This window comes from Haemaphysalis longicornis, unplaced genomic scaffold (genome assembly GCF_048455015.1).
Source record: "Haemaphysalis longicornis isolate Haplotype H1 unplaced genomic scaffold, Haemaphysalis longicornis Haplotype H1 scaffold_12, whole genome shotgun sequence".
In the NCBI taxonomy this organism is placed as follows: domain Eukaryota; kingdom Metazoa; phylum Arthropoda; class Arachnida; order Ixodida; family Ixodidae; genus Haemaphysalis; species Haemaphysalis longicornis.
The window spans coordinates 45,440,279-45,452,360 of record NW_027526225.1 but is presented as its reverse complement, the minus strand read 5'-3'; the positions used below and the strand labels follow the sequence as shown (position 1 = coordinate 45,452,360).

At 46.9% G+C, this 12,082-nt stretch overlaps 1 protein-coding gene across 1 annotated transcript in view; it reads right to left on the bottom strand.

The window, feature by feature from the left end:
* The window catches only part of LOC144161937 (uncharacterized), a 92,068-nt gene extending 82,518 nt beyond the window's left edge, over positions 1 to 9,550 (bottom strand). Inside the window, exon 1 of the mRNA XM_077692494.1 lies at positions 9,455 to 9,550. Coding sequence (XP_077548620.1) covers positions 9,455 to 9,493 — 39 coding nt within the window. The 5' untranslated portion in view covers positions 9,494 to 9,550. The remainder of the gene's footprint in view (positions 1 to 9,454) is intronic.
* Between the last annotated feature and the right edge of the window lie 2,532 nt (positions 9,551 to 12,082).

Here is a 12,082-nt window from a genome sequence, read left to right as displayed (position 1 = left end):
AGGAAACTCCTCAAACAGAAATTTTAGCATTGAAGTCGTAATGCCGTCTGTACCTAGATCACACTCAGACAGCTGCAAAACAATATGAGCTAATTCCGACCTTGTCACAGAAGTGAAGCCCACATTTAAAAATTTGCACACAAAAAATTTCTGCTATAGCGTGTTTGTGTCTTTCTTCGCTGCCTTTCATTTGTCTTACAGCGTGAATTACGGCAAAACGAGAGTGGCAAGCACCAGAGCTGTCCTAGACGAAGGGTTCTGCGAGGCTGGTATGCGCCTGTTCTTGTCACGTGCAATGTGGGATGGCACGTGAGTTGAGGTGTCATGTGGGATGCAGTACTCTATACTTTTGTATTTCCAGTTCATAGTTTTGTGAATTTTATGAAGTGACCTCATTAGCCCTTTAAAGCTCCCGATCGCTGAGCAATCCCCCATTTGGTTTGTGCGACGAAGAATGTATAAACAATAAAGGCAGCTTTTGTTCCATCGCTGGCGACGTGCGTGAGTAAGTCAGTGGGAGCGCTCGTATTTGTAACAGCAAGGTGATATAGTCTTTAGGCTGGAAACAAATAATATCAGTTTATAACTTTGAAGTCAATTTTACCCTACGCTGCACACCGCTGGTATTTCACCACAGGAATACAGCCCTACCTGGCGATTTCATACTACACGAAATTTTATTAGTGCATTTATTCCGGAACGCTATGGTGAAAAATGGTGAATACTGGGATTTATTCCTAAACATCAAATGCTATACCAATTTCCCTCGAATTTTACCATGTGAGCACAATGTAAGTGGATAAGTTGGCGACGTCCTGGGAGGGCAGGAGGACAGGCTACTTTCACAAAATCAGGTTGTCGAACCGGAACCGAAACGAACCGAAAACTGTAACCGAACCGATATTTTTGCTGAAGCTGAACGCCAACCCGAGCGGTTACTTTTTGGCACACTGAACAGACCTGAACAGAAAAATTAAATAAGGGTTACTTGTTGACGACGACACCTTTCGACCATCCGTTGTTCATATAGCGCGGTCAGTGTCATTTAGGGAGTTTTCTTCTTGACATACCAGTAGCTTCGTGACTGTCCACGGCCTTTTACCCCTTAGATCAATCAGAACGCTATCAATGCCCTCCCGATCAGTGGTGGCAACTGGAAGAAAGAAATGCACACCAATATTGAAATTGTATGTTGCTGAAGGTCGCCCGCAGACGAAGTATCACAAACTCAGCTGCGTGCAGGTGATATGGAACATATGGTTTGCGCTTCTAAGTGGAGGTCTCGCAGCGACTGCAGAAGCATTTTAGATCAACGTAAAGGAACGTTAAATTGTCTGCAGATAGATTTTTGATAAGCGCCTCGCGTAATATTTCTCTTTTGTGCATAGCACAGGAAATCAAATTTCAAGGCTAATTTTTTGACCCGTGATACATTATTGGCAGGGCAGTGGTGTCTTGTGAATTAATCCGCCTAATAGATAGATGAATAAAGTCTTGATGTCGTCGTTGTGTTGTTGGTCACAGGGGGTGGCGGCAGGACAATGCCTTCCAGCAACATCCAGCGCTCTTGTCACTGCCCAAACCTATCAACAGCACCACGCCCTTCCACTGCTCTGAATTGGGTAAGTGCAGACCGCTAGCTCCACGGGGAAGCCATACAATATATGAGCTAAATATGCTCTTTGGGCTTTAAACGGGAAGTATTAGGGTCGGTAAGCTCCTGGATAAATCAATGACAATTTACAGCCGGTATAGATTGTATTTGTTTGAAGGCGCCTGCTGACGGCTTGCTGCATATATTTTTTTTTTTTGGGGGGGGGGGGGGCGTTTAGAGATGAAGGATATTGATAGACAGACAGAAAAATTAAAGCCGTTCCACTCAATGTGAAAGCTGTCGGAAGTGCGGAGCAGTGATTCGCCATAATGGGCTGTACCGCCGTTATCCACCTACTGCTACCACGCCATGCAAATAATATTTCCCGCCTTCGCAGTGCTCGCGCGCCCTCCACCTGAAACTGCGCCAGCGGGAGTTCTGTTCTCTTTGTTCTTTTCTCCCCGCACGTGCCGGTGTTGGACTGCCACATTTTGTTCAAGCTCGAGGATTAGATTGCATTGAATTGGATTGGATTTGGATTGGATTATAGGCAGCACTAAGCATGATAATCAGCTAATCCTAGACAACCAGAAAAGCTAAGAGCAACCAGCTGAACCTTAGCTCACGCTACATATATCCTGGCATAGCCGAGCTAAGCCACTGCTAAGGGCCAGCGGTTAACGAGTTTCGAGCGCTTATGACTATATAAACCGCTTGACTTTCGAAGCCTCTGGGGTACGCCGCGGAAAAGGGACCGCGACAGGCTACACCGTAAGGCCGTGTCGATATGCTTGGTTCCAGCGAGCGAGCTTGGACGACAAGGCGAGCGCCTAAAGTGCTCTGCACTTAATAGAAACTTTATTGCTCATGGGGTGGTGGGGATGAATCAGCCGTCTCGGTTTAGGCAGCCGCTAAGAGCCCTGGTGATGTGGGCGCCAGTTCCCGTTGCTCTTGGAGACTAGCCGCAACAGCAACCACTCTCCGGTGTAATTGTGTTGTAGGGTAAGGTTGTAGGGGCACTACCACAGAATGTGGCCATGCGTAGAGGGAATAAGGCAGTGGAGACAGAGTGGGACAGGGGTGTCTGGCGTGCGTTGAAATAGGTGGAACCGACTGGGTGTGTGCAGTGTATATGCTTGCGCCTGTCGAATGACTACTTGCTCGCGACGGGTAAGCCTGGAGTGGAGGGGAGGGAGCGTGCGGCGTACGATTAGGAGGTCTGCTAAGGTGGGGGAGCGGGGGCAGTACAAGGATTCGTGTCGCGGGCGTCGAGAGGGGCCTGGAGGAGAGTTTCGCGGGCAAGCTGATGAGCGCGTTCGTTCCCTGCAACGCCTGCGTAGCCTGGGATCCAGTGCACGTGAAAGGGTCCTTTAAAGTTGTTGAAGAGGGACAGTGAGGAGGGGAAGGCGAGACCCTGGGCCAGGTGGCAGCATGCTGACCTGGAATTGGTGTAGATGCTGCTCGTGTGGACGGGTTATGAGTGGTCAGCATTTTCACAAGCGATGGCGAGAAGTTCGGCTTCTTCTGGGGAGGTGCAGCGTCGAGTGAAGGATATTGATGTTTCTATTGATGTTTCTGAAGGCGGTAGTGCACAACTATCTGACGGTAAGTTTTCATGCGTCCTCTGTCCGATCTGAGTGAGAAGTCACTAATTGCTTGTTTGAGTAAAAAGCACATGTAATAGAAAAAAATTAGCAGTGGCTTAGCTCGGCTATGCCAGGATATACGTAGCGTGAGCTATGGTTCAGCTTGTCATTCTTAGCTTCCCTGGTTGTCTAGGATTAGCTGATTGTCATGCTTAATGCTGCTAAAACGATTTCCAATCCAATCCAGTCCAGTCCAGTACAATCCAGTCCAGTCCAGTTCAGTCCAGTCACTGCTCCTCGCGCATGCGCAGCACGGCTCTCCAGAAGCCACGCTAAACGTCTATCAAGCGGCTCCGGAGCAGCGTCACACTTGGCTACTGCGCAACCGAGGCGCACAGCTGGGCACGCGCCGGTGCCAGTGCTTCTGCCGCGGCTATGACGTCACTCCTCTGGAATGCGCAGACCACCGAATGGGCAGACCCAATTCTCTACACACCGGGGCCCTATTCTTGACTGCACAAATTGCCGGCAATTCGCCATGTTTTTCTGCGTAAGCACGACGTAAGCTATCAGTGACCTGCTGCACCTATAGCTATGATGACATGCAGTGTAATTTGACGATTCACTCATAAAGATCGCAACCAAGGTATCAAATATTGCGCAAGAAAGATATAAAACCACTTGGCATGTACTATGAAAATTAACACGGTAGCTGAGGCTGACAAGAAAAAGTCATTTCTGGAGGTCGATATTGGCGTCAACACCACAAGGCGATCGAGTAACGTTGATCCTAAAGGGAGCGAAAGGCGGATGTCCAGCTAAAGAACATCACACAATTTTTTACCGTATCTATTTATTTCTTTCAATCGCTTTTAGTAACATAGCTGGGCTCTCTGATTCAATGCAAGCTTTGTTGCGTTATCACCTTCCCTGCCGCCACCCCCCGCCACGCCATCGTGTGCTGCTATGTTACAAGTTTATGGCGTGATCACAGAAAAAGACGGCCGCGACCATCGCTTGTATGACACATGAGCAGCGAAGCGCTATACGCCTGACAACCGCGGAGCGCATCGATGTCGCCGATTCACTCATTTATCAATCTCGACTTGAATCAGCGCTGTAATGAACCACAGTCACTTTTTTTGTTATCTTTCTCTTGAGTTCGATCATGTGACTCAACAGCTTACTAGGACGAGTGCGGACAAATGCCATGCATTGGGTTCTCTTTGTCATGGAGAGGCTTGTACTGTCCTCTTAATTTGCGGTTACGCCAAACAAATAATTGTTATTTTATTTCCAAACATAAAAGCAAAATACTGCACGTTATTTGTATGCTCCATAATCGCTGACTTGGAAACAGTTGAAACTATAATTTGTTTGGGTAGGAAACATGCTTTAAACCGCGTGCATGCGAAACTGCGTCGGCTGCAAATTCGCGGACATTTTGCGGCGCGGAAAGCCGGGGCAATTTTTTGCCCTATTTTGCCATTATTTTTCTACAAAATCAGCCGCCATTTTCAAGCTGTTACGTAGCATTACGTCACTTTTACGCAGGCTGAAGTTGCCAATGCATGACGTAATCGTTCCCGCCAACTGTTTAAATTACGTCATGCCTTCTAAGCCAATCACAGAGAGGGCGTGTATTACAGGCATTATTGTTGTTGAATACCTAAGACAGGCCTACGTTGTTATGTCTAGTGCTTTTAGTCTGGTGTTTCATTGCCGGCCAAGAATTATGCGATTTCAGTAGAGAGAAATAAGGCAAACTTAGGAACTGGTGCCCGTAATCGTCACAAAACGTCAAAATGACGACAGCACACACAACCGCTTTGTCAACTGGAAGCACGTGACCAAAACTGAAGGCCAATCAGAAAAGACTTCCTGCAAATTCCCAGATTTGCCGGCAATTTGTGCAGTCGAGAATAGGGCCTCCGTACTCCAATTTGGTTGTATTTCCACTCCAATCCAGTACAATCCAATTTAATCCAATACAATGCAAATCCAAGTCAAACCAAGCCAAGCCAAGCCAATTCAATCCAATGCTCCTCTCGCTTGCGCAGCACGGACCTTCAAGGTCCACGCGAAACGGCTCAACGTCGGCCAGTGTAGCTTACGCTACAAAGGGTACTGGGACGGGCATGCCAACAAATTGCAGCACTGCGGAACAGCGACCCACACCCCAAAAGTGCCTACTGGTTGAATTTTATAATTCCTGCGTATACAGAGGGATACCTGATGCGTTAATACTGTGGTATAAAAACTGCTTTCATTACTCTTGGTAAAACGTTGTCCCACCTATTCATTTCTGAATAGAGGTGAAGCCAACTCTATAGACGCTCGTTACACAAGCGAGTTGCTGGAGAGAATGTTTCTGCATGGTAAACAACTGCCCCATTATTTTTGCAACCACTTTTTTGTAGGTTTTTAGTGGTACAGAAAATCGGGTCGAGCTTCCTTTTTATGGGCGCGATAGGCAGCTCCATACGGAAGTCGCTTAACGTCATGGTCGGCGATATTCCCCTGCTGCGTCTACTTACACGTTCTGCATAGGGCATCAAAGAAGCCACGGAAGCCTCTTTACTTTGCGCCCCCTTTCACAACTGTTATTCCCCTCGCCACCCGCGATTCCTCTTTCAAAAGTCGCAGCTGACAACGGCCGTAGCGCCGTTATCAGATGATTGTGGAGAATCAACGGATGCGCTAATGGGTGTAAAACGAAGGTGCGCCATGGCCGCCGAACTTACAGCCGCCGTCGTTGCCGCCTCATTCCACGTAACCGAGTAGCTGCGAATCCCTCCTGTATGGAAGGAAACTTGGCCGTTTAGAATTCCGACGTCAGCCCATTATTCTTCTTCGCCTTGAGAGGTTTTCTGAGCGACATTTTCACAGGTGTATTTGCGATGGCATCACTGGTGGCCGGTTTTACGTGCACGGCTTGTGGGGTGGAGGTGGGGGGCTTGCACACACACCAAGTTTTCAAGGTGCTGTAGATGAGGGGCCCGTTGTGGTGGTGGGAGATTTAAACGTGGAAGTCTCATGGCTTAATGCGCCCGTCCACCTGTCCTCCGTAATCGAGCGGTTTGGGTCTGGGTTGATGTGCTACACGGACAATAAGATACATCCGACGCGTGAGGGATACGAAAAGCCACATGTTTGTCTACAAGAATAATAATGAAGAACTAGAATAAAGCTTGAGGCCTCGCAGGTTTTAACTCGCTATGGGCCAAACGCATGTCGTTCGCTTGGAAGAAGAAGAGCGGCAATGGAAGACACGCAGCCCCGAACAGCGGAAAGCCGCTGCCACCGACGCTGCTGCCTCAAGTTCCAGGTCCTCTAGTAGCGCTGATATTTGTCTTTTTTCATTTCGCCCGAGCAACTAGCAATCGTGGAACGCCGACGTGAGCCAATATTTCTTCTTCAGTGGTCGACCGAGTTGTGTTGGTGTGTTACTCTGGCAGTAAGATGCTTTCGACGCCAAAGGAAAACAGACAGCTTCGTGTTTGTGCGCTAGAATAGACCTCGAGTCCGTCCAAGTTTGATTCAGCTACTTGGCTAGGAAGCATGCTCAATCGCCAATTGCAAACAAAAGTGTTTTGTTTCGTGCACCTCCTCTACGGCGCTCAGCTTCGCTAGCCATCCTTCTCAACAGAGTGAAGGGCAATAATTGTTTTTAAGGAAATACTGTTTGGCCACTCGGTTTATGACATGCCGGCACAGCAGGACGTTGTGTTTCCCCAAAAAAAACACTACAATTATTGAACGACCTGCACGTATGACCCAACTTAAGCAGTGCAGAAAAACAGATATATAAATGCGTCACTTCATTTTCGCAATCAAGAGGTCCTCTAAAACAACCATAAGTGGGTAGGCTCACTCACAAGTGCACTGAGACACCACTCTTAAGTGAGTGGTGAGTGTGCCTCGCTATCGCTTTGGACTGGCGAGTGTGAGTGCGAGTGAGTGCAAGCCCCACTCGCCGTTAGCACCGCTCACCCCTCGCGAGTGCACTCACGCTACTCGCGCCGTTTGCGGGGCTTACCGCGGTGAGCGCCACCATTGCGCTTGTACTCGCTGTTTGATATTTTTCGCAGGAGCCGCTCGCTGTGACGGTTGTTAATGGCCGGAATGCTTTTAAGTGCGAATGCACTTCTTAAGCGACCCTGAACCTGCGTCCACCGGCGATGTCCGCATAGCATACCCACGTGGGGGATTGGCCAGGAATCTCCTCGTCTTCCTTGGCAACGGGGGGAGATGGGCGCGCGCTGCCTGGCCGCTGACATGGCACATACCCACGTGGGGGATTGGCCAGGAATCGGGCGTGAGAAGGGCTAGTGCACCCGCTTAAAGGAGTACACACGAAATTTCAAAGCTGAGATCCGCTCTAGCAATCAAGTACAACGACAACACAAATAGGTGTCTGTGAATAAATGCATCTTTCTTTCTTTGTAGTTGTGTGTGTGTGTGTGATCTCTCTTTCGCGAACATTACCGAACCGCGCAAATTCAACTCCTGCATTTGCACTTTCACATTCTTCCCCTCGGGGAAATGCGGGGAATTTTGTTTAGCTTGGGAATTATGTCGTCACTGAGCTCTTGCTCCAGTGCACCCTAGAATTAGTTCACTGGTGGCATGTTGATTTAGGAACATGATTTGCATGGCCTTCTGACGTTGTAATGCACTAATACTGTTCGGTTTTATGACTCATGGAAAGTCTGCTGCACACACTCGCGTGCGAGGGGAGTCGGCGTGTGGTGAGCGCGAGCGCGACTGAGTGGGAGTGGTGATGGCGAATGGTGAGCCTGAGTGTGAGTGTTAATGACGAGTGGTGAGCGTGAGCGCAAGTGGGGTCGAGTGGTCACGGCGAGTGGTGGGCGTGAGCGCGAGTGGGTTCGAATGGTGGAGGGCGCGTAGTGAGCGTGAGTTCGACTGAGCGCGAGTGTTGAGGGCGACGGGTAGCGTGAGTGTGAGTGATTTCGCGAAGAAAAATATGTTCTTCTGTGTGAGTGCGAATGAGTGGCGCCCAGTTTTGCCTAGGTATGAAAATAATTCTGGTGGCGGCACAAAATATTACACACCTGATTTTTAGCAGTAGCTTCGGTCGGCAGTTGCAAATCGTACAAATATACGTCCCATTGACGAGATAAACGCTGTGCATAAAGTTCCAGTTGAAGGGCTACAATATCATTAATTTTTTCTCGGTATGTTCTTTATTAATTGGACCTTGTAAGCCTAAATACAAAAAAAAACTAAACTTGTGATGCAAGTAATTAGCGGTGTACAAGCAAGGCATTTAATTTGGTCATAAGGCAATAAAAATTTAAATATACACCAGAAAAAAACGTTTTTGCTTCTTTTCCTAAATTTTGGAAAGCTGTAAGCCCAAAGACTAAACATAAGCCTGGTTGCAAGTATTCTTAGATTAACAGGTATGTCATCAAACTATAATTTCGGTCTTTGGGGTCATCCTGACGTCAGTTTGCCCTTCACTTGAATGCCTTCCTCTTTGTAGCGATTAGGAATAGCAAAAAACGAACAGTGGTGATACCTATCGAAAGAGCATTCCCTAAAGAACTATTTCCCAGAAAACTGCCTGTCTTGGTTTTGTTCTCCAATTGCTAGAAGTCTTTTGGTTCATGTCCTCAGTGTAGCCCGCCAGGGCCGAAAGGGTTAAAGTTGCCAGTGAATTGACATAATTGCTATTTGGTTAATTCCATCTTTTGAATGACTCAAAGTTGTATATTTCGGTGACGGTCCCTTTGTACTACCTCGTTACATTTTTTGCTCTATGTTATATTTAATCTTTCCGAACCGATTCGCAAAGCAGTTCAGGCTTGCGAAACCGTTCGCGAACTGGTTCAGTGTCTAATTTTGTCGAACCTGAACTGAACGGGAACGAAATTATTTCACCATAACCCGAACCTTAACCGAACAGGTATTTTTTTTCGGTTCAACACACTGCATTAAAAAACTGCCATTGTGTGCTTTAGGTGGCATATGCGGATGCTACGGGTGTCCGTTTTCTGGTAAAACAGAACATCCAACAAAATTATTGACTTTTAAAAAATAGACGAAGGCGTTGTCGGTCGCCGAACCTGCTACTCCACTCGATGTTAAGAAATTTTGAATCGGCTACCTGGGTTTGTAACAAAACAGCTGTACAGAAGATTCTTATGTGAAAAAAGATACTCGAACTCAAAATTCTTAGCTTTGATGTCCTTCATTATAACAGTGCAGTTACTGTGTACGAATTATAAACCTATAATATGCTACTCACGTTTGTGAGTAGAAAAGTGGTTGCCGGGAACTGCGCCATCTGGACCCATACATCGTCAGCTAGAAACTCGGGTTTTACTTCATCTCCTTTATAAGCGTTGCGTCGCTCTTTTAAGTGCTCAGGAATGAATCTGAGATGGTATATTGCGTTGATCTTCAAAGAGACAAACTGAGGTCCGTATTGTTCACATTATACACTTTCGGCTGCACGGTAACGCAGAAGTATCACTCGTTTTGAAACGACTATATAGAAAAGCTAAAAGTCTCGGTTTTCTTTTTCTTTGAAGCTGTCTTGAAAGGTCGTGTTTCTCACCCGAAATCCACGAAATATATTTTATATAGTAGCACCCAAAATTTGCGAGCAATCGACTTTGCTCATGACGCACGTTTTTCAATGCCATCGGCTATGTCGTCATCAGGCACAAGAGAGTATTGGCCCGTCGGCCGTTAACACACATGTTGAGTGCACTTTAGCATCTGGGATCGGTGTCAAGCCTTGACAACAGTGAACACTCTGGGAGGACGACAAATAACCTTTATTCATAGTCAAAAGAAGATGGAGATATACTTTAAGTTTTCTGCCACCTGATCCGTCACCCGCCGGTTTCAAAATTTTAGTGTACGTTGGCTCGAAAATAAAAGTGTGATTGTTCCTCTGTGTTGAAACAATTGGCCAATACAACAAAAGCTTCGCAAATAGACGGTTGGTTCGTATGTAAGGCGTACTATGCTTTTAAGGTGGTAGTTGAAATTACTAATTATTGCAAAACAAAAGATAATCAAGAGGGGTTGCTGAAATTTATTGGCCAAGTTAACTCCGCACTTTACACCCAAAACAGTGCAAAGACCACCTTTCTGGGCTTTGAGCATGTAAACAGTACAAGATTGCCGTCATGCATTTATGTGTTTACGATGTTCAAATAACCTACAATTAAAAATATCTTCAAAACGCTTACGCCTGCTCACGTGCTTTGAAGGGGACAGCCTGGCAATACCTTTATTCTTTGCTGCAACATGGTATTTGCATCTCTTTCATAGCGGTCGTTTCTGTGTACTTTGACACGAATTCCTTGTACCGACTTTTCTTTCTGTGGTTGTTTTTCTTCCTTTGTTATCTGCACTCACGCAATCAGAGGATCAGCCAAACATTAGTGGTTGGAGAAAAAAAAGGTTCTTATCTGGCTCGGGCACTCAAGGAAGTTAACTCAACTGATTTAAAAGTTTTTATGGCTTACTTCAGAAAGGGAGAAAAAATAATAATGATACAATAAAACCGAAAAGAAGCGTACCGAAGTTGGTACATTGGAAGAAATTTTATGAGGTGCTTAGCGGCACCTCAAAAAGCTGATGCCTGACGCTCGAAAATTGTCGAAAGGTCAAAAGGTAGTGGTCGACAGACTAATATTCTGTGCAGTAATGGCACAGAGCTGTTCCTGCCAGAAAATACCAGTATAGATACTTATGTAACTGGGTAAGATGTGTATTACAACGAACTCCCGCAATAATAACCTCTAGGTGGCGTGAAGGCTACCATTCATATTTTCATGAGGGTCTTGAATAGTGCAAAGGGAAGTTTGACATCCACCTGAATGCAGCCGTCCGGCTTCAAAGGAGAAAGCTATACAGCTTCTTCATAAACTTCGCAGTTGAAGAAAAATTCGTCCTGGTCCAGGATTTCCAGGACGAATTTTTCTTCAACTGCGAAGTTTGTGAAGGGGTGGAGGAGGATACACTTTATTGACAGCATCGTAATGTGGTGTGGGGCCCTCAGTCTAGGACTCCATTGGAGACCCCTGCCGCCACGGCCCTTTCCTTTCCACCAGCCTAAGCTGGGAATCGAGACCGGAGCTGGACAGCTCCTTCTCCCACTGCTCACGGGAAGGGTGCGCTATTCTTTGAATTTTGGGGTTTGCGGAACACTCCCATACCATTTGGTACAACGTGCCCGGGGCAGCGCAAAATTTGGACAGTGGGAGTACTGAGTAGGATGGAGCAAGTGAAGTTTTGACGGATGAGGAAACGTATTTGTTTGGAGGAGCCGGAGGCAGTGCTTCTGCCATTTGGTTAGAGATTCATGACCGGGGGGATAGATCATTCTTTGGCTCTTATAGTACCCCGTTATGTTTTGATATGTAACAAACGGACACGCCTTTTCTAACCTACACCCTCCTGTCGCCTGGCGGGATAGATCTCGGGTGATGTCGTGGGCGGTCGTATTGCCCTGGAGGGTTGAGTGGGTTGGCGTCCGGAAGCTGTATAGCTTTCCTTTGTAGCCGTACGGCTGCATTCAGGTGGATGTCAAACTTTCCTTTGCAGAAACTTACTCCACCTTGAGGCTCTCCCCTACATCTGGTCGAGTAGGATCTTGAATAGTCGAAATCCTTCAAAGATTTTAGAACTGACTCTTGCTGCCCTGGCAGCTTTAAGAACTGCGGTACTTTGCGGTGGTTTCAAAAAATGTTGGTTGGATGACGTCGACAGAGTGCTATCCTTGCTAGGGAGTCTGCGGCTTCATTAAAACTGAGCCTCGAACGTCCAGAAACTCAAAGGCGGTGAATTTCAATAAAATGATGCTATAAAACCAACCAACCAACCAACCAACCAACCGACCGACCGACCGACCGACCGA